This window comes from Pseudorca crassidens, chromosome 7 (genome assembly GCF_039906515.1).
Source record: "Pseudorca crassidens isolate mPseCra1 chromosome 7, mPseCra1.hap1, whole genome shotgun sequence".
NCBI lineage: Eukaryota > Metazoa > Chordata > Mammalia > Artiodactyla > Delphinidae > Pseudorca > Pseudorca crassidens.
This window is the reverse complement of record NC_090302.1, coordinates 74,912,387-74,936,094: the sequence shown is the minus strand read 5'-3', so window position 1 is coordinate 74,936,094 and position 23,708 is coordinate 74,912,387. Positions and strand designations below refer to the sequence as shown.

At 41.2% G+C, this 23,708-nt stretch overlaps 1 protein-coding gene across 2 annotated transcripts in view; it reads right to left on the bottom strand.

The window, feature by feature from the left end:
- TEK (TEK receptor tyrosine kinase) overlaps positions 1 to 23,351 on the bottom strand; it is a 103,929-nt gene extending 80,578 nt beyond the window's left edge. Inside the window, exon 1 of one of the 2 annotated variants that reach the window (XM_067744552.1) lies at positions 22,951 to 23,351. In XM_067744552.1, the coding sequence (XP_067600653.1) occupies positions 22,951 to 23,002 (52 nt within the window). In that variant the 5' untranslated portion in view covers positions 23,003 to 23,351. The remainder of the gene's footprint in view (positions 1 to 22,950) is intronic. The other variant, XM_067744551.1, reaches the window with a different exon arrangement.
- Between the last annotated feature and the right edge of the window lie 357 nt (positions 23,352 to 23,708).

The window sequence follows — 23,708 nt, the reverse complement described above, 5'->3', positions numbered from 1 at the left end:
ATGAGTATTTAAAAAACCAAGAAATGTACTCAGGAAACATTTGTGAAAGAACTAACAAGACTTAAGAAAGTCAGGGAGAAAGAAAAACTAACGCTAAATAAGAATATTAATAAACTTAAAAATAGAAAAAGGAGAATTCCGAGAGCTGGTCCTTGGTGTGGGTAAAATTTACAACAGCAAGCCTCTGAAATCTACTTAGAAACTAAAACTGAGAGTAAAACAAGAAGTAAAATAGCTCTTGTGGAAAAGATGCTTTAAATCATAAGAAAATCTCATGTATAATTCTCAGCTAATAAATTTGAAAAATATATATATAATGATTAGGAAATATAAATCCTTAAACTCAAACTTATGAAGCCTGAATTATCTCATCAAAAATTCACAGGGCCAGTTGGTTTTGCTGATGAGTTTATGTAATACAAAAAAAAATTTTTTTAATAGAAAGCTACCAGTTCTTTACAGCTAGTAAAATCCTATTACCTAACATAAAATAGCTGAAAAAAGAAAACTACTCCTTATCTCACTTGTGAAAAGGCAAAAAATCCCAAACAAAATATTAGCAAATCAGTTCAGCAGTTTATTAAATGAATCTTCTACAGATACTATGGGTTTATCCTCAGAAGGCAAGAATGGTTTAGTGTATCACAATTGCCTTAGTATATCACTTATTACTTAACAGCCCAATGTGAAATGTATAGGACTTATATGAAAATATCTATGAAACTTTACCAAAGATAAAAAAGATTTAAAGACATGGAGAGATGTTCTGTATCCTTCAGTGGAAAAGCACAATCTTGGAAAGATGATAATTCTTCCTAAATTAATTTATAAATTTAACATAAACCCAATAAGTGACACAAAGAGAAAGAGAAGAAGAAAAGATAAAGGCCAAGCAGTATGATGGGCAGCTGAAGGACTTTAATAAATAGGCTAGTGTGATATTCGTGGTGGAGTTGTTTGGATTGCCACAGTGCAAACCTCATTTTTTCTCAACTCAGGAGTTACATGCGTTATACTCACAATGCCTTATCTGTCTGCATGCCTCTGTGTTTGTGATTATGTCTGTCTGTACCTGTGTGTCTGTCTGCATGCAGAAAAAATTGTTGCCATTTTTATTTTTAATTGAAGTAAAAGGCTGAGCTACATGTCGAGGCTGACACCAAGTTCAACAGAGACCACACGTGTAGAAGTGAGCAAGGGAGTGCATGCATTTACTTAAATCAAAACTGAAGCCAGAGCTCAGTGTAGGAGGCAACCATGGGAATGTAAGTGCACTGGGAATTCCAGGGGAAACCTGGAGGAGGGCATTTGAATTCCCCAGGGAGAGATATAAAATTCAATCTTATCTAGAAAATGTTAACCGTGGCTATCTCTGGATGGTGGTATACTGTATACACAAAGTTAAAAGATAAACATTTAAAAAATTGAATTCTTTGAAAGGAAAGCAAGTGACTTGTGCTCTACACACTAAGCCTTGGATTTACAGTAGTGTCTTTCATCATGCTGAGGTGTCAGAACTGTCTTCTGTGTGTCCATGTGCCCTGCACAGGGTTATATTTATCTCAGAGCAGATCACATTGCAGTGGAGCGCTGGGAAGCTTAGCATGGCTGAGCAGCAGAGAGATGCAGTGTGTGGTCAGAGGCTAGGGAATCAATCACCTTGGGTGTGAACCCCAGATCTGCCACGTATTACTTGTATAACACAGGACCATATACAAATTACATAGGCTTCTGTGCCTCAGGTTGGTCATCTGGAAAACGGAGGTGATGATACTTACCTCTAAGCACGTCACTGAGGATTAATAAATGTATAGCTCTACACACTATGAAAAAATCTTTTGTAAGTTTTATGAATGATGTGTGTGGCAAATGGTGGAACAGTCAATAAACAGTGAGGATAATGATTTACGATTTTCTAAAGTTGTGGGACTAATGAAGAGGAAATGGCGTTTGCTCCTCTGCAAAGCAGTCACAACTGTATCCTCCTGAGGTGTGATCCTGCCTGCAGAGCTAATCACAGGGAAAAGCTAACATTTTTAGTATTATTTTCATCTTATATCCAAAGGAAATGAGGTCCCGAGAGTGAGCTAATGAATACTACCCAGCACAATAATGGTGGAGTAGCACAAGGATCCTTTTTAAAATGTATTTCACATCCTTTTTTCCATGTAGTAACACACGAGAGAAGCAACACAAACATGGGCAAGAAATGAGCTCAGTTAGCCTGATTGGTCTCTGGACGCCGGGAACTACATTCCATCCAGGTCCTGGCATTCTGGGCTGCACTGCTAAAGCTCCCATCTTCATTTGTTAGCTCTTCAAATGGACTTGACTTCTAGTAGAGGCCATAAAATTTTAATCTGTGGTTTTTTTAATGATGAAATCTGACTCCATCTAAAAATGACACACATTTATAGTCTAAAGTCATCAGTGGGAAACAAGATTGATCATGTGTTCTACAAACTGAAGTCCAAAATCCCTGGATTCAGAATTTTAAAATGTGACTAATCTGCTGAAGTCCTAGGTTTCAAATAGAATTTTTGATTCTCCTAATTTTGGCTGCTAGAGGAGTCAAAAATTGGATTAAACTGACTTTAGTTCTTGGACTGTAGAACGTACAATGTATTCAAAGGAAGCCAGAATGTTTGCTCTATTGCGTGTACTTGAAATTAAAACTTGATTGTTGAGGCTAGTGTGGCTAATTTCAAAATTTTAACATTTGAAAGGGAGGAACGCTCCAATGGTCAACTTAAAAAGAAATAATCACACATTCAATAATCTCCCCCAAGAGTCTTCAGGTTTTTCTTTTTTTTTTTTTTTTTGGCCCTGCCACAAGGCTTGCGGGATCTCAGTACTCCGACCAGAGATCGAACCCGGACCCCCTGCAGTGGAAGCGCCCTAACCACTGGAGCGCCAAGGAATTCCCAAACTTCAGGTTTATAGGCAGTACATCTCACAGAGTAAATGAGATGATACTAACTCTCTAATTCAAGTATACATAATATTAATATCCATGCAATAACAGTTCATCCACCCAAAACTCTGCTCTCTAGCAAACAAACTTCAACATAACACTGACAAAAATCAATGTTACAAAGTTCATGACTTAAGATGCATCCCTTTTACTCCTAGAAGAGTCTCAAACCTCCATTCAACACCTTACCAGCCTTTACATAGGCATGATTATCCTGTTTCCAGTCTACAACAAATAGAAGAAACAAACTAGCTTGCCACAGCTCATACTTCAGTTTCAAGACCTGTACTTTGAGCCACTACTGATTTAGCCAATAATTCCTCATACATGATACCAGTCTCTCACTCCCAGCTCTGGGCTGTTTTGCCAGAGCAAATCCTACAGCTTATGCCAGCGGTTCCCTAAAGTGCTTTTGTGTAAGACATACTTTTAACAAATGTCATATCATAGAGAAGATAATATGTGAACTCAATAGAGTAGAGTTACTCTGGGTGAAGGTGGGGCAAAGGAGAGGCGTAGGGCCCAGAGACAGACAGGCACAGTCTGCATCCTCACCAGCTATGGCAGCCGCATGGCCCCTCCTTGGAACACCCAGAGCTCTATAACACAAGTGTGAAAGCCACTGGCCTACAGCCTAGTGGGAGATTTGTAGAAAATCAGACGTACTCAGGTAATTAGTTCTGATATAAATACCAAAGAGCAGCAATAAGCTGAGAATACTGGCTCTCGGGTTTGGACATGTCACATGGCCACTAAAATTACAAAGGAAGCCATGGTGGAAGATTGTGGAGAGCAGTGGTGGGCTGCATCCCTCAGCTTACTCAATCTCAGTTGACGGTGGCTCCCAAGGTTGATAAGGAAGATGGTGATGGGAGAGCTAAAGACAGAGCCAGAAGTCACACCACGTTGAAAGATGCCCTTTGACACCAGGCATTCTTGGACATTTCCAACTATTTCATGACCCTAAAAACAAGCCATGACTCTTTTCTCTATTAACAAATAATAGCTTTTCTTTACTAACAAAGAGTGTGTGTATGACACTCAAATCCCATTTCCGATACTTAAATCCTCATCCCTCACACTTCCCTGAATCCTCACTCCATCTCTCAGGGTTAAGTCAAGTAGTGAGAAGAGGTCCAGGGATAAGAGGAAAGTATTTGTTTCATACACTACTTGATTGTAATGTGGCAGCATCAGAAGACTTGGGTTAGCTCTGTGACTTCTCTTTCCATGGGGTCTCTTCCGGCTTATGGTCAATGATCCCGTGGTTGAGACATTTATTTTTCTCTTTCAGTCCCCATGAAAAAAGGGAGTTTGCACAACTGGGTTTATGTTTAAAGGTGATAATTAACAGATGTTAAAACCAAACAATCAAATCTCTCTCTCTGTCTCTCTCTCTGTATATATACAAACACACATGTATACATACACATATATACACAGAGAGAGAGATATGATATATATCCTATATCATTAAGAAGTGTGTTGAGTTAACTATAGTGGCTGGATTTTTAAAATGTTTTTCTGTGTACCCAAATTTTTCTACATGAACATGAATTATTTTTGTGATCAGAAAAATATGTATCTTTAAGGAAGCTAAAGCAAATGCTATAATTTGGAATAACTACCCAGAGTTTTAATCTGTATAGTAGTTTTTATTCCCAAACTTTAAAAGTCAACTGAATAGGGCTTCCCTGGTGGTGCAGTGGTTAAGAATTCACCTGCCAATGCAGGGGACACAGGTTCGAGCCCTGGTCTGGGAAGATCCCCTGTGTTGTGGAGCAACTAAGCCTGTGAGCCACAATTACTGAGCCTGCACTCTAAAGCCCGAGAGCCACAACTACTGAGCCCAGTGCTACAACTACTGAAGCCTGCGTGCCTAGAGCCCATGCTCTGCAACAAGAGAAGCCACTGCAATGAGAAGCATGCGCACCGCAACGAAGAGTAACCCCTGCTCGCCACAACTAGAGGAAGCCCGCGCACAGCAATGAAGACACAGCGCAGTCAAAAATAAATAAAAGAAATAAACTTAAAAAAAAAATCAACTGAATACTGTGAAAGAAACATTTCTCATTGTCTTTCCTGGCCTTATTTCAATAAGCCATCTGCATGTCCCAATAAAAATGTCCAAGGAAGAGATTGTTTCTGGAATCCCTTTTCTGTAATAACTCAGCATTAATTAACATCTTTACAATCACAAACATTTTATGACTCAAAATAGATTGCAGTCCTGATAAAGATGGGTCCTTTTATATTTATTTTTATCCTGTTAGGTGATAACAATTTAATAATAAAAATCAACAGAGTATCTCTAAAACCACAAAAATAATATATTTAATGGTCCTTTAGACCATTCAGAATATAAATTACTTTAAAATATATCTCCTTATTATGAAATCCTTCTTAAAACACCAGATCAGGCCTATCCAAACATAGTGAGAAAGGAGAAATGGTTAGAAAGGAACATTGTTACTCTTGTTAACATTTTGATATACATCCTTTCTTTTTTTCCCAGAACATATATAAAGAGAAATTGCAGAAACCAACATATATAATTTTTTTGTATGGTAAAAACCAAATACAATTTATCTTGAATTTTTACTTACTCCTATGATAATATTTTAGATCTTATTACAACATTTTGCTTTACAGTGCCACATTTTTATCTCAAAAGCTACAGTGTATGAGAGTGAACATTTAACCAACCCCAGCCATGTATTATTAAGTATTCTCTTTTGTTTTTTAAACTTTGCTAAGTTGATATACAAAGATAGTATCTTACTTTGATTTTATTTTAATTTAGAGGGTGAACTTTTTCACATGCTTATTAGCCATTTGCATTTCCTCCTTTTGTGAATTATTTGTTCCTCTCTTTTTTCTATTGATGTTTTGATATTTTTCTATCAATTCCAATAAGCTTCTTTTATGGAAATATTTTAATCTCTTATACACCATATTTGTTGCAAGTATTTTTCTTTCATTCTTTGCCTTTTAATTTTGCTTATGGTTGGATTAACAGTTTACATATTTATGAAGCTATATGTATTGATTTCTATTTTTGTGGTTTCTTCCATTGTTTTTAAACATAAAAAGGCCTTTCCCATATGAAAAGTCAACAAATATTCACTTCCATCGTCTTCTTTTGATGGCTTGATTTTTTTTACATTTACTCTTTAATCCATTTGGAATTTGGTATATGGTAACAGATGGGTTTTTTAAACAATTCTTTTTTTCCAAACAGAAAACTAATTTTCCCAGAGCTATTATTCCTTTCTCCACTGATCTATGTCCTTTATAGGATATTAAAATTTTATATAGGGCTTCCCTGGTGGCACAGTGGTTAAGAATCCACCTGCCAATGCAGGGGATACGGGTTCGAGCCCTGGTCCAGGAAGATCCCACATGCCGCGGAGCAACTAAGCCTGTGAGCCACAACTACTGAGCCTGCGCTCTAGCGCCTGCGAACCACAACTACTGAAGCCCGCGTGCCCAGAGCCTGTGCTCCGCAACAAGAGAAGTCACCACAGTGAGAAGCCTGCGCGCCACAACCAAGTTGCTCGCCACAACCAAGTTGCTCCCCGCAACTAGAGAAAGCCTGCATGCAGCAACGAAGACCCAACGCAGCCAAAAGTAAGTAAATAAAAATAAATTTATTTTAAAAAATTTATATAAACTCAGATTTGGTTCTGGCCTATCCAGTCTGTTGATTTGTGTGCTTACACCCTTGGCCTGTACCCCACTGTTATTACACTATTATACTCTGCCTTAAGATCTAGTAGAGCTATTCCCAAGCTCTTTATTCTTTTTTTCCCCAGAACTTTCTCAACTATTCCTCCTGTTCATTCTTCATGATAAAATTCATAATTATTTTGTTAAGTTTTGAAAACAATCTCTTTTTTTGAATTCTACCTTATATTTATTGTACGTATCATTTACAGGTATCTTCACAAATGGTTCCATTTGGTCCTCAAACTCAGGGTGGACCAGTATATGCTAACCCCATTTTTTAAAAAAAATTTTATTGGAGTATAGTTGATTTAAAATGTTGTGTTAGTTTCTGCTGTACAGCAAAGTGAATCAGTTATATATATACATATATCCGTTCTTTTGTAGGTTCTAGAAAACAATATCTTTTGATGAGAATTATTAGGAAGAAATGTTTAGAACTTAATGTGATGAACATTACAAAACCTTGCTGTGAAATATATAAGAAAACTACAGTAATTAACATTACATATCAGTTTTGTGGAAGAAAACATGACAAAAATGTATCTTTTCCCCCCAAAGCATCAGATTAGCAGAAATCTATTCAGTTATTGAATATCTACTGTGGCTACAACCTGAACTGGGCTCTTTAAAAACTGCAGAAACCATGAATCATATGTCCACAACAAGAAAATCCTTATTCTGTCAGGAATGACCGGCAGGGGCAGTGTTAGGGAGTGGTAACTCATCTGGGACCTTGTACTTTATTGCTTGTGCCAAAATATGGAGGAAGTAGTTTACTGGATGAATACTTGGATAATCCCCTTGGAGTAGGGAATGGAGGGTAGTAAAAACTCCCGAAAGCCAGGCTTGAGTAACAATACAGGGCCTCTGCTAAGATTCCAGAGGAGAAGGGGCCGGACGGCTAGCTGGCTGTTGTTTTGCAGTGGTGTATGCAAACGACAGTGAAAGTGGAATTGCCTGGAAGAGTAGAGGCAGAGGGAGGTAGGGAGGAGAAACGAGGAGGCTAGGAGCTGGAGAGGAATTTAGCCGGAGGACCAGAGAGTCATCTGCTCATGAATTTATTATTCTGCACACTAGACAACACAAATCATCTTCTCCTTTGATCCACCAAAAGCTCTCTGTTAACTTGCTGATCGACAAAGTTGGATCGTTTCAGGACCTTGTTTGGTGTCTCAGAGTGCTGAGTCTTGCTTCTAAGAGGATGAGAGTAAGAAAAGGCTTGAGGCCATCCAGTCAAATCTGGGCTACACAGTGCAGTGCTGGAGGGGCAGAAATCCTTCCCCCATGAGCCCGTCTGGCTGAGCTGGCTGCACCCAGCCACATGGTTCCATCCCGTCACTCCTCCACCTCTACTGCCTGCTGTCAGAAACACCCTCCTGCGTCTGAAAGTCTGATTCCAGCCAGAGGACCCTGATTGCCCCAGACTGAATCTGTGCTTGCTTTCTCTCCTGTGCTTCCCCTGTACTTCCATGGAAACGTTATTGCAGTTTGAGCCGTTTAGGCATTTGTATCAACCGTGGATCCTCATCATTTGTTGATTCCATATCTGTGAATTTGCCTATAATTTATTTACAACCTCAAAATCCACACTCTCGGTGCCTTCCCAGTCACTTGAACACATGTGCAAAGCAGGGAAAACCCTGAGTCCTCAGACGCATCTATTCCAGACTGAGGTGAAACAACGCATCGTTCTACTGGGCTCTCATACTGTAAACCAGTGTCCTTTGGATGGTATATTTGGTGCCACTTTTTCACATTTTTGTGCTTTTTTGGCAAAAGAAACAAATGCAAAACTGGTTTATGTATTGATCAGGTGACAAAAATGTTGCAACTAGTAGAAATCTAACCCAGTTTTGGTGGTTTACAGAATACAACTACTACGAATAACAAGAATCTACTATATGTCTATCTGCAACTCACATCCCAACAGGAACCTCCGTAGCAGCACGGACTTTATATTTGCTGACCAAGGGTTGGGCAAAGAGTAGGAGCTCAAAAACTATTAAAGACTAGAATGGGTTAGGAAGAAATGAGATAGGTTGAAATGGGATGGAATGGAACATAGTAACGTTTATACAGCATCTTGGAGACAGGATGCTCGTAGGAGCAAAGAGCTAGTGGCACAGAGATACAGAAGAAATGACGATAGCTAATATTCATTGAGCATTTCTTATGAACCTGCCCTTGGCTAAGCATTTGACCTACATGTATTATGTAATCCTCACAACTTTTCAGTGCAGTAACATTATTATCCCCCTTCCACAGGAAGGTGAAAATGACTTGCCTGAGGTCACATAGCTATCACATTGCTGAATGGGGCTCCAGCCCAGATTCATCTGCCCCCAGAGTCGGTGCTCATAGCACCACCTGGTCAAGATGAAAGAGGGGCTTGGTGAGGGTTCTGAACTCATGGACCTCTAGGAGAGGAAGAGGGCCTCTAGCAGAAGTTAGCCTGAGTCACTGGCTCTCCCAGCCTTCCTGAGAAGACAGTGATGCAATTAATGGTGATTTTTTTTCCCTCCAGCTGGCAAAAACACTGTTTTTTGTTTGATTCCAGAAGCAGCTGGCAGAATTCACGTATTACTCACGATGGAATTACACTCTGCTGATGGTTTATGTACTCTAGAGTCAGGCAGTGGTCAGGGCTGTGTCTAGGACTGTTGTGAGATTACTACAGGCCTCTGAATACGGCTGAGCTCCTGCAGCTGTTGTGTGTTTCTGGCTCCAGTTCCACACCTCTTGGCAGATGGTTTGTGTGAAAAGGTCTGCTGACTCTGGGTGTGAGAGACACAGGGTGGAGGGGGCTGGGAGAACGAAGTAGCACAAAACCAGCCCACGCTGCCTTTTAAGCACTTATAAGCAAAAGAAAGGAATTTATAGATGAGTGATCTGGAGGACCTTCAGAAGGTCACTCCTTTGAGCCCTTCTGCTAGTGGAGAATGGCTGATGCGAGCCAGTGTATCAAGTCAACCCGAACCCTTCCATAGCTGCTCCGGTGGCAAACACCCCAAATATCCTCCATCACCCATGGATGGTGATGGGTGGATGGATAAAATTAGTAACTATCTTAATATTTACCTAGCATTTAAGTTTAAGTATTGTTCTAAATGGTTTACATGAACTAATTCATTTAATCCCCACCACCCCCAGAAAAAATCTCAAGAGGTAAGTGCTATTACGATGCTTATTTTACAGGTTAAGTCAAGTAACTTGCACCACAGCACAAAGCTAGTAGCGGCTATAGTAGATCAAATTGTTGGCCCCAGCTCTTCAGCCCTCCTTGTATCAAACCCTTGCTTTGGCCTCATCATGGGCAGAGTGTAGTTCCCGAACCTTGACTTTGGGAATGACAGTGTGTTGGATCACAGCCTAGGCCTTAAGAAGACTCATTTGCTGTTTTGTTTCTAATGGTGATGTGTTTCTAATATCACCAATCAGAACAACATCCCCTGGGCTGATCCAAGAAGGATGAGATACATGTGAGCAGAGTCACCCAGACAACCCACACACGTGCAGCAAGAAGCAGAGCTGCACCAGCTGCTGCAATCTGAAGCAGAACCTCAGAGCTGTGCTCAACACAGATGAGGCGAGCCGCGAATCACACAAAGACTTACGAGGGATAATAAATGTTGGTTGAGCCACTGGGTTTTGGGAGTAGTTTGTTACACAGCAATAGCTAACCAATTCAATGATAAAACTGGAATGCAAGCCCGGGCAGTCTGACCAAACAGTACATGCGTTAAGCTCTCATTTATATTGCCTTCCACATTCTCTGTTAAAGTGAAGAGACAGCCTCTAATGAGCTGAGCTTGAGCAAAGTGCTGAACTCCCTGGGCCTCAGTGTCGGCATCTATAAAACGAGCAGGTTGAATCAAACCAGCATTTCTTAAGGTATCAAACATTAGCTCCATGTGATACTCGAAAAAAAAGGGGGGGGGATTCAATGATTCTCTTGGAATTAGTATTATGAGAGAACAATTCAATAACACTGGACTAGATCATCTTTTGAGTCTTTGACCGTTCTAATATTTCTCATTCCAGGTAACAGTGTGTGGTACCTCCATGTACCTCCATTACCATGTATTTGTGAAATTAAAATAATTATCTAATTCAGGCAACTTGGGGACAACATCCATGGGAAGGAGAGAATGTCTGTGATGGAAGAGGTTTTTCTCTACTTCCTTCAAACCTTGGCATATTCTCCTAGCACCTTGAACCAACAATGGCAGAGAAGACCTCACCCTTTCTCCTACCAAATCACCCTAGAATCAGGCTTACAGAAAAGCACGTGGAAACAGGAAGCTGCCGTGACATGGGACATCTCTCAGAAAGGAATCTATGCTTACTTACTCTACTTCCTCACCTCGCCCTTACTCTTCAACCCAAGCCCTGCCATCCACTGAAAGTGCCTTGCAACAATAACTAGTTGCTAAATTCTCTAGTCTCTCTCCTTACGCTGGCTCCTGCCTCTGTAAGTTTTTACGTAGTTGAAACTCCCTCCTCCTTTGGCTTATCTCTTTGAATGCCTTCAGTTTCCTCTTCCTCCACCCGCATCAGCCCTTGACAGAGGTGTTCCCAGAACCACCCTCTCTCCTCTTCTTGGGCAGTGTCATTCCCTCACACAGCTTCATCCTATATCCTGACAACTCCCATAACTGACTCTGGCCCTGCCCACTCAGCCAACCTCAAACCAAGTTACCTTCTTCCCAGCCCACCTCCCTAGCTTTATTCCCTGTACCCTAGAGGGTAGCCACATAGAACCACTGCACAAACATTTCTTAAACTTTTTATTCCTCATTTTTCATGCTTTTTCCTCTGCCCAGAATACCTTTCCTCCTCACTTCCGCTCCTGCTTTTCCACAAAGCGTAATTCTTCTCAAATGTCACCCTCTTAGTGAGACTCCTGTTCTCTTCCAGAATGACTCCCTCCAGCCTCGATGCTTCCAACATGCACTGTCTGCCTCTAACAGAGCAGAGCTTCTCACCCACCAGACTAAAAGCCACCTGAAGTCAGAGCCCTCTCTTAACCATGCTTGTAACTCTAATGCCCAGCAGATTCCCAGAACATAGAAAGAGCTCAGTAAATGTTAGCTTGAATGAATGCATATAACTGACCTATCCATTCCTCTACTTTGGGCATGGCCTACTGTTTTCCTGGTTGACTACTGGGCCTTTTTTTTTTTTTTTTTGCAGTACGCGGGCCTCTCACTGTTGTGGCCTCTCCCGTTGCGGAGCACAGGCTCCAGATGCCAGGCTCGGCGGCCATGGCTCACGGGCCCAGCCGCTCTGTGGCACATGGGATCTTCCTGCACCGGGACACGAACCTGTGTCCCCTGAATCGGCAGGCGGACTCTCAACCACTGCGCCACCAGGGAAGCCCCTGGGCCTTTTTTGAGGAACACTCAGTATGCCCAACATGTAAACTAGGTCTTGTCTGTAATTTATTAATAAATGTCCACTTTCCAGGTTTCCTGAGAGGAGCAATATTAGAGTCCAAGACAGTCTTTTGAGACAGGTTGATCACCAAGAGACTCTCTTCCACTTAGTCCATGTCACTAGGATAGTATTAATTATGTGCCCAAATTACTTTTCTATTTTTTATTTGAACATACACACACAAAAGAGTTCTAAAAAGGATTGGCTCTCTCATTCAGTTAGAGCGGTGTCTCTTAAACTGCACTGATGAATATGTCATTTTCATGATTTTTGCTGAGTCTATAGGAGACTTGTACAATTATTCTATTAACCATTCTCTTTAACTCATCTATTTTTTTCCTTAGCCTCAAATAATGCCAAAATACTCATTAAATTACATGATTGATATGACACATACACACATACATCTATATATACAAATAATTTTTATAATTAAAAATGTTCTTCCAAGCACCACATTAAATGATCTTTCAGGCCAGCAGTAGTATAGGTAGCACACTTAGGAAAGCACTAGGTCAGAACATTTAATCCAATGCAAAACAATTTATTAAAGCATTGCTCTTACTGATATGTCAAACACAGATCATAGCTTAGTGGGCAAACCATCAAGTAAACTGTAAATTGTAATTTAATATTCTAAGCACTATGGCAGAGACAAGAACAAGGGTGCCCGTATCCAACACCTCTTGGGCACCAATGCAAATCTTCCCCATTCCAGGGCTTGCTTCAGCTGCTTCTGCAGCCGCAGCTAAACAGAGCTCCACAAGCTTTGAGCAGGTGTAATATCAAAGTAGCTCACACAAAGCCCGTGGGAGGATCTCTCACTTCCTCCCTTGGGACTTTCTCTGGCACAACAGCATAGGACCCCAGCAGTAGTTTATCAGCTTCTTGCATCTATATGACCCTTGAATAAAGGGGAGGAGAGCAATGGATGAATGCCCTTGAGTCTCATTTCACAAGGCTCCTCAAAAGGTCTGGAGCACGAGGCATTTGAGGCAGTGGCCAACCTGATAACACATGCTTGTGCACTTCCCGTTCCCCTAGTCCCTCACTCTTGCTCCCTGGGATCACTTCCCAATAATCTACCTGCACATATGCCTTTGCCTCAGTCCACGGGTCTTCTGTTTGTTTGTTTTGGTGGAATTCAGGCTAAGGCGGGGACCTAATCCACGCAAGAAGGTTAGGGAAGACTTCTTAGAAGAAATGACACTTGATATAAATCTCAAAGCATGAATAAGTCAGGTGAAGAAAAGAAAGTGAAGAGGATATTCTGGGCAGAAGGGACAGTGTACACAGTGTACACAGTGTTCCCAGACCAGGGCTCGAACAAAGGCCTGGATGCTTGAAGGTGTAATTTTAGAAACTGCAAAGATCCTGGAATGACTGGAATACACCCCCAGTGTAGCCTGAGGGACTAAGAATCACAAGAGCCTGGTGAGGTGGGCAACACTGGCTCCTGAAAAGTTGCTGACCACAACCAACTACCACCGCCACCCTGCTCTTTGATTCTGGAGTGGTAGCAATGAATAGCGAAATAGGGGGTATTTCAATCAACTCTGGAAGATTAGAAAGTGCCTTCCAGATTCAAGAGGTGCTGGACACAGAGAGGAATTGAGACTAAGAGGAGGAGGAATTAAAGGCAAGATGGTGGTGAAATATGAGTAGAGCTATGATCACGCACACATGCACATACACACACATGCACTTACACACATGTACTCCAGGACGGGTCCAAAAATTCAATAATAAGCTTGAAGTGAACCGCACTGCACTGGGAACTGACAATGCCACAGAAAATTTTCAAGGACTAGGAATTAATAGGTTTGGAATAAATGAGGTGGGAACAATCTAGGGCAAAGCATCCTAGAGCCTCTGTTTAGTCAAGACCTGAGAAAACAGGAAATTGGGGGCTGGCAGGAGAAAAGTCGGGAGCACCATCCTGCCAGCTGGTAGGGCCATGGGAAGGAATTCCCTCACCTGCACTCCAGATTTTTAGCAAAAACCCAAGAATGCACAGCTCTAAGTTTTTCTCTCTTCATCCCTGAGACAAGGCCAGGCTTAGGGTACCAATGCTGAGTTATCCCAAGGGAAGCCAGGGAGCTCCATCTGGCATAGAATAGGAGTTGCCTGCCCTCATGGATGGAGATGTGCTTTGAAAAGATTGGCATAAAGTGACATAAGATCCTCCAGCTTTGTTCAGAAGTAAACAATTTAAGAACATCTGATTTTTATTGAGTGCTCATCATGTACCCACACCATACTAAGTAATTTTAAGTAGTATCTTTTAAAATCTTCCCCTAAAACTACACAAATAAGTATTGTTATCAGTCTCGTTTTCTGGAAACCAGCCTGAGGTGACCATGAAACACGAGTTGGAACACAGTGAAGTGTTTGAAAGAGTCCAGGATTTGGGTTCAGGTCATTCTCAGTTTAACTCTTTTTTTTTTAATTAATAAATTAATTAACTTATTTTTGGCTGTGTTGGGTCTTCGTTGCTGTGTGTGGGCTTTCTCTAGTTGCGGCGAGCAGGGGCTACTCTTCGTTGTGGTGCACAGCCTTCTCATTGCGGTGGCTTCTCTTGTTGTGGAGCATGGGCTCTAGGCGCACAGGCTTCAATAGTTGTGGCTTGCAGGCTCTAGAGCGCAGGCTCAGTAGTTGTGTCACATGGGCTTAGTTGCTCCGCGGCATGTGGGATCTTCCCAGACCAAGGCTCGAACCCGTGTCTCCTGCATTGGCAGGTGGATTCTTAACAGCTGTGCCACCAGGGAAGCCCTCAGTTTAATTCTTGCTGCCATCATTCCTACTGAGATCGTGTGGTCACTCAGTACTATTCATTTTCAAGAGACAGAAAACAACTCAAAATAGCACTAGCAAATAAAGCCAACTGGCTCCCATAACTGGAAGGGGCAGGGATGGGTCTCCAATCTAAAAACATTGGATCCAGGGCTCAGATAATTTCAGAGTGCCTGTCTGGGTTCTGTTCTCTCTGTCTCTGTCATCATTCTTTCCTATCAAAGACTAGCTTCAAGTGCCAAGGGAAGCCGGCAGCTCCAGGTAAACAGTGTCTTCACTGAAGAAAGAGAACATCTTGCTCATAAATTCCCAGAGAAGAGTCTATCTGGCCCTACTGGGTCATGCACCCTCCATCTGAACCGACCGCTGTCTTCTGATGGACAGGACACTCTGATCAGTGATTGGCAGTCCCATCAATGGAGGGAAAGCATGGTGGCTTTTGAAAACTAGGAACGTTAGGCAGTCCCAAATAATGAATGTCCACAACATTTTAACCTTAGTCAAGTCACAACCTTTGTGAGCCTCAGTGTCACCATGTATTTTTAAAACAAAACAAAACAAATAATAATACCTATTGTGTGAGATTGTTGTGAGATATTAAAAATCATATTAGGACTTCCCTGGCAGTCCAGTGGTCAAAGCTCCATGCTTCCACTGCAGGGAGCACAGGTTCGATCCCTGGTTGGGAAACTAAGATCCCGCATGCTGCGCAGTGCGGCCAAAAATAATAATAACAAAACTAAAAATAAAATAAAGGAGAAGAATTTTGAAAAATCATATTAAACACTTGGCACATAGCGACATTCGGCAGATGGTTGCCATTTTTGTTATTCCTGGTACTATTATTGTTTTGCGGTTGTTTTTGACACAGGGATCAGAATTCGAAGCCCATCCCAGATTCCCAGATGTCTAAAGCACTCCTGTCCCCAGGGTGGAGTCCCCTTTGGCTCTGGAGCCAGACGCCTTGCACAACCCAGGCTCTGTGTGCCAAGGTTAAGTTGGTTCACCATCTGACGGCCACGGAGCAGCGAGTGCCTTCCCAGCCCCAGCAATGTCAATACTGCCTTCCTGACTCCGCCTATTGTATCTGGAGGAAAGTGGCCGAGCATTGTCTTCCAGCGCTCCCCCCAGGAAGCATGATATCACCCTCTAACAAAAGCGGGAAAGCTGACAGATCTGCTGAGATGGGTGTGACCACCACACACACCTCACTGGTCAAGCCCTGGGCAGGCAGAGCAAACAGCAGCCACCCACATGCCCCTCAGCTGGCTGCCTAATGGGCTCCTTTTGCTCATCTTTAGGTTTTCTCCCTCTCTTTGTTACGTAACGTGCGTACCACGTTAGACATGGTACCACTAGGCAGTGGGAACGCACTCCCTCTAATCAACAGATGTGTTGAAAAGAGTCAGGACTCTGCCCATCTGGCAGATCCATGTCTCCACACCTGCCCCTGCAGCCTTCGGGAAGAAACACAGGGAGAAGGATGGTCAGAATCCTGAAGGGACAAAAGGAGGCGGTGGGGGAAGGATGTAGAGGAAAGCAGACAAGACTCAATCTAAAAAACATTCTGCACGTGTGATGCGAGTTGAGGAACAGTCTGGCTAGACCGGTGGGAATCGGGTTATCAGTTTAAAATTCCAGAAATAAGGGAGGCAACGTTAGACATTCCCTTTCTTGAAGGCTGGGAGTGATGCTAGCTGATCTTCTGACACCCTTCCAGCTCTGGCACGGTAATGCTGTCAGTGCAGCTGGCTCTCTGTAAAATAACACACCTGCAGTCTTGTGCCCCCATGCCAAGCCCAGAGGCTGTCACTCTGCTCTCCCCATCTTTACTGTCCCCTTCTTTAAACTTTCTCCTTCCTTAGCTACCACAACACCAATTCTCCGAAATCCCAGGGAAGGAATCTGATTGGGTTTGCCTCTCCTGGCAACTCCCTGACTGCTTCTTCGTAGAACCCTTGGCTATCTGCTCTTTCTCTTCCTTTCACATAAGTCTTGGTACACGACCCATGTCTTTGCTTACCATAAACAAAGATTTCTATGTTTCAATCCCTTGCCCGACCCTCTTCTTCTGAGCTTCAGACCCAGAGAGCCAAATTTTGCTACATATCCACCTTTAACAAGGAAATTCAAAATCAACATGTACAAAATAATTATTTGCTTCATGCCAGCCTGTCACCCAGCAGTTCCTTCTGCCATGTTTCCCAACACAGAGAATGGCAGAACCATTACCCAAACCAGAAGCCGGGAGCAATGCTTATTCACCCCACTTCCCACAACCTCCAATATATAACCAATTACCAGTCCCTACAGTTTCACCTCCTAAACACTTTCAAACCCCTTCTTCATTTAAGCCTCCCTTGCCTGGAGTGTTGGGAAGCCAAATTGGTCCAGGCCTAATTCTCTGCCATGTCAGTACATGCTTCAGAATATTTTCAGAGTGAATTTTCCAAGACATAAATCAGATATGATAGAACAAACACCATACTAAATTTCCATGTGTACAGAAAGAGGTACAAATGACTTAAAATGGCCTATGAGGCCCTTCCTGATCTGAACCCAACCTTAAGTCACCACCTCCTCCTTACATTCCAGACTTACTCAACTTCCCTGAGCTTGCCCAGCTATTTCACACCACCTGCTCCCTCTGATGGGAAGTTCTTTCTTCTCTTTTCCCTTTTATCTACTTAGTTTTAAAATCATTTGGCTATGAGTAACTGATAACTACACTAGCCATAATTTTTGGCAATATTCATTTTTAGGAGTTCTTGCAAAGTGAGGAAAATCTATCATACAGATTATTTTCAATATAAATTTTATTCATATTTAGCAATTAATGAAGTTGACATTATATGTTTTTAGCCATTTATGTTTAATTTGGATTTTAAAGTTGCTTTTATTATTGAAGCCAATAAACATTTTTTATAGCTCTTGAAAAGCTAGATTTTGATATACCCCTACTGCATTATTTATCATAGCATCTTACAATTTATATGCCTATAGTCATCCTTCCTACTAAGATGTGAGTTTAGCAAGGGGAAAAAATAATTCATCCTTTTTTTCATTCCTGGTATCCAGTACAGTACTGGGTGCAAAGTAAATCCTCAGTATGTCTTCATTGATTGAAATGTTAGTTAAGTGAGTGAATGAATGAATGAAAGGTGGGCAATAACTCAATAAATGTCTATTGAATAAAACTATGTGTATCTTTAAAGTAATATTCAACAATCATACAATACCTAATATTATGTAAAATCTTGTTAAACCCACTTTCGTGAGTATATCTTTTACGTTTCACACCTAAGGGAAAAAAGGGATTTTCTTTTGACCTTATTTACATCAAATATTTAACATAAGCCAACCTTTTAAGATATGAGTGAATACTACTTGCAATATATATGAAATTGATTCTTACTGTTATCCTTTCAATGTTTAAAAGCCCTTTGTACAACAACAAACGATTTCCCTCTTTTTGTCAGGTCTGCCATGGTATACCAAAATCTTCTTACTATGGCATATTAAACTCCATGCACTACGGAGAATAAGAAGTAAATAATATCTGTTGTCAACAATGTTAGAGGTTAACTGGGCTAAACCTATGTGTCTAAAGCTCAAAGGCACAGCCTGGGTGGGAAGGGAACTCAGAATTAGGGGAAGAACACGAGGAAGAGTTGGCCTAGGCAAACTAAGTTGAATTTTGTTTGCAGACTGAACATGGTGGGTGTCATTTCCAAATGGATAGAACAGCATGAACAAGAGCCAAGGAGAAAGTATGCATAGATGGTGGAGATGGGCCTGGTTGAAGTAGAAGAGCCATGAGCAGGGATGGGTGAGGGAAAGCACTAGAGAGTAGGCCAAGTGTTCTGGCTTGTCAAGTGGGGAGAGATCAGCACAAAATTCGAGAAACTGGCTTATGTTGAAGTCTTTTAGGAGAATGCTTCTAAGAGTAGTAAGTGACTCCCCCACACCTGGAAAACATTAGACTGGTCTTGAATGAGCCCAATGGTCCTCACAGCAACACTTCTCTTTTGATTACACTAGCTTCACTTACTAAGAGAGTTCTTCCTGGCTGAGTACTTTACATGCATTATCACACTTGATGCTTATAACAACTCTGGGAAAAAAGTATTCTCAAATGTAAAAGATGAGAAAATTGTGCTTTGGAACAATCAAATAACTGGCCCATGGTCATCCAATTTGAGCTTAATCCCAGGTGTGTGACTTCACAATCTATACTCTTAACTCCTTCTCCTGCCTTCTTGATGAGATCCACCTCAGCCTCATAGAGCAGTGTCTTCAAAAGTGAGTCATAATAGCACAGGTGCATGTGGTTTTTCTTCTCCTAAGGCATGTTAACTGAGTTACAATTCAGCATAAAGTGACCATATCTGGGTCCACATTCAGAAAACAAACTCAGTTTGATTTCAGTGGGCAAAGATCTAGTGGCTCTTCTGACCTTTATCTACCTGCTAAGTGGTCGGTGAGGAGCCACAGGTAGTGAAATGAAAAGGATTTTCTTTTCACATTCCTAAAGACTATCGATCACCCAACACATGCCCGAACCCTCCCCAGTGTGGGAACTCACTCCCCAGGGGGATAGTGATCCAGTTTTTAGAAGGTTTCCATCAACAAAGCCAAACTCTGTCTTTTGTGCAACTCCCTCCACCCCTGGATCCTAGACCTGACAAAATACAGTGTCAATCTATGGTGTCTACTATGTGGAAATCCATGAAAATGCTGCTCCTTCATCTCTTCTCTCCTGACTAAATGTTCCCATATGACAAAGTTTCTAAAGCACTTACCTTCTCATTTGCCTACAATGTTTGCTGTCAAGCTTTTCAGTGTCTTCAGTGTTTAATGGATGTGCTTTGAGCAGCAGATTGAAGTGATTACCATCTCTAATTCTGACCCTATATCTTTACTATGCAAACAGTTACAGCTTATGTGTTACCTTTTTAGCAAGTAAAGCATGTTTTGGCGCCTATAAATTGGCTCCTTGCAATTCATCAAATTTTGTGTATCACCAAAACTTGGATGTCATTCACTAGAACTCTCAGCAAACCAGGTCTCTCTCATATTGAACATACGTCATCTATTTATTGAATCCAAATGCATAACTTGACATTTATCTATTTTGACATTTATCTGTGTATCTTTTGGGTTTGGTTCACCCTTCCAGCCTAGACAAATCTATTTGAATCCTGATTCTGTGCTCTTACCAATAAGCCATCTACAGGGAATAAGCTGGTGACACAATCACACACATATCTTTTTAGGAACAGAGCTCCAGGAGATGAATTGATAATGTCAGAAAAAACTGGACCTCACCCATCTGAATCCCCCAGAGGATATAGCATAGTCTTCTGGATGAAATTAGAAGAGTTCTTCCCTCCTGGAGAGATGTCTTAGAAGGACTAGACTCTTGAAGGAAGCTCTCCCAGGGTAAGGCTGAAAGGGAAATGCTGAGAGCTCCCAACAAAAACAAAGTTTAGGAGGGAGCATCTGAGAAGGGAGCAAAACTCCTCCTTCTGAGAATAATTCCCAGGTGTGTCTCTGTTCCCAGCTTCTATGCCTCCACCCTTGATTACTCAGACTTGATAACTAGCCTTCTAAGACCAGCCCTAATCAGGAGGTTCCATCTGGGACCACTTCCCTGACCTTATAACTGAATTTCCTCTGCCACTCCAGACAAGATATCCACTATCTCTGAACCCAGGTTGTTACTTAAAATGTCACATGAGACAGGAAAGAGGCGTGAAGGCATGCTACTAGAGGTTTCACATTGGATCAATGTTGATCACAAAGGACATATTATGATAAAGCAGAAAGAGTGACTAGTTTTATTTTGTTTTTCTCTTTGGGAGAGCAGCCTGGTTTGGTGAGAATGAGAGAGTAGAGAAAATCTAGTATGTTTCTTAGAACTTGTTTCTAAGGTGGTATTGGCCATGATCTGCTCTTGGGAAGGGAATCTACCAGAATCTAGGTGGATTTGAGGGAAGCCTTCTAAAAACTATATACCTCCTCCAACCCTTTTATGGGTTAGTATCTACCACCCAGAGTCACCTTCACTGAGGCAAATATGATAGTTTTTTCAGTTCTATTTGTTCAGAAAAAAGGAAGGACGAACAACCCACTAGACTAGAGAGAGAAATCCATAAGTCATGAGCCCCTTGCTCCATTACTGTAGTCTACCAGTGGAGTTTGGTTTGAAGAATGGGATCCTATGCCTGTAGACATAATCATGCTGGATTCTTGTTGTTGCAATTATCAGGCCTTCAGTATTCATATTCATGGAGGCTTAGATGGAAAATCTAAGTTAGGATTTAGCACAACAGACCTACTCCAGAAACCAACCTTGCTGGGGTTACCCTTCCTTTCAACAAGAGCATGAAACCCCTCTCTTTGGGCTTCACCCTGCTTAAGTTAGTGCTGTGTTTTTGGTTTAGACACAGAGTAACTATTTTGCCACATAACTTTTTTGTTTGATTTTATGACATCTTTTCTAAGCCTATATTGCAAAGTGCCATAACATGGTCACTATGGGGAAAAAAGATGAATTAGAACAGAGTGTGTGTGTCTCTGTGTGTGTATATTATTTAACCTAAAAAGTATCTCAGAGCAGCTGTGGACCCCTGGGCTTTGCATGACTATAATCCCTGATGTAGAAGCAGTTCCAGATTTCATGTTACTAATAAATGTCACACAGAAGAAAAGCAAACAGAAAACGGAATTATGATAACTATTCGGCTTCAAGATGCATATTTTTGGAGAAATCAACATTATTTCTACATGAATATAAAAAATTTCTACATACTGAAACTATCTCAGATAATCTTTCATTTTCAGCAGTTTACACATTCTTAGTCTTAAAATATTATTAAATCCTCAATATAATTGATCACTGAAAACAAACTGAAGAGCTATAAACAAACATGCAATTCTGTTATCTTATTTGCTTAATTTTTTGAATATTTAATAATATAATATTGCAAACATATGAAAAATATAAAATAATTAGCAGATACTTATGGATACTTGGATCAAATTCTACTAATATAGCCCACACCATTAAGTTCAGTAAATTTTCCCAAATTCATTTCCTATATCAATTCTATTTTCATTACAATAATTCAAATGCTTTCAAACTGAAGGGGAGAGATTGATGGCCATTATAGTTATTTGTATTTTGTGATTTGATACCACTTTCATAGGTATCTCATAGGGTGAGTGAACTATAAGCCACGCCGCCATCTAGAGAATCTGAACAACAGACAACCTAAATCTAAAAACATTCAAGCCAACCATTCCTTAAACCCACAATAGGTTTTGTTACTCTCCTGTGCCCAGTGATCTGGGTAATTGCTTAAACTTTCATTTCATTGGGCCAATAAAGACTTTACAAATTACTATGTGCCAAATATTTTTTAAATAAAACAAAAATTATATAGCCCTAATCTCCCTGACCCCAACTATAAGATAAAAACCAAAAAGCCTAGCGTTTGACTGCTTTGATTGAAATAGGATACAAATACGAAATCTTTATAGAAAAGCATTTTTGTTCTCATTTAAAAATGTCAATCTGTACAATGCCTTGAGTGAGTCCGAATCATTCTCAGCATGAATTTGATATTTTTTTAATGACTGAAGATTTTCTTTGAAGCAGGTAAAGCCAGGTTTCTTCTTTTTCTATAGAGTAAGGAAACAATCTAGAATGAGGAACAGTAAAATAATGCACTATGGTAAGCGTGTCTCTTCAAATAAAGTGACCTAATCAGTCCTCACAGAGTCTGTGGTAACACAGCGGGCAATAATCCAGAAGAGAAACTCTAGAAAAATCAGTTCATGCTACAAGGACTTTCCATGTCAATCCTTACATACATTAAACGGAGACTCATGGAGAAACAGTCCCTGTGCCACAGCTGCCCCTTGTTAACCAGCACTAAGCATTGGTGAGAGAGCCCAGAATCACTAACTCTGTTAAAAATATATTTTTTAAAGATAATAAAGCCAAACCTTACCAGAAAGGAGCAAGCTGACTCCATAGAGAACTAAGCCGGCTAAAGAATCCATGCTTCCCCAAATCTCTCCATCCAGTTTCCACAGATGTGCATGAGGTCCCAAGGATCCTTTCAAACACCCAGAGGTTTGTGACTTTCCATTCGCATGTCCTACTAGGTCTTGTTTACAAGTCAGAGGCAAGAAGGAACAGCACAGAAGCGGGCTGTAACAGTCTCATTTCTGTCTGAGCACAGGGAGTTTTAAGTTCCTTTTTCCTGTTTCCTTTGTAGATTAGGATGGGAAAAGCTGTATCTTAAAGGCATTTGGTATCAGCAAGGCTGGGGGCACTGTAAGCCCTATCCATCTTGCAATTCATCAAAACACTTATCTATTGCAGTTGCTTCTGCTGCTGCTTTTGCTGCTGTTGGAGGGATAGAGGAATTTTAGTTGGAAGTGTGGGTCCTGGTCAGCACTTTCAGAAACAATAGGGGTATCCTCTCCTAGGCGGGAAACTGAGAATAACAAGCCCTCCACCTATGTATGGTATGCGCTGATGACTGGCCCTTCTCAGCCCTCTAACGGCTCTCCCGGGTCTACTTGGGAGCCCTGACAGAAGGGGTTTTTGGGTGTGGGGAGCAGTTTTGGCTTTTGTTTTCTTGTTTTAACCCACATGGTTTGAATTGGGAAGAGAAGTTTTCGTGATGAGAGAACACAACCCCTAAAAACAATTAATTTGGGTAATTAACAGTGAGGTCAATGCTCACTGTGGCCACAGAGA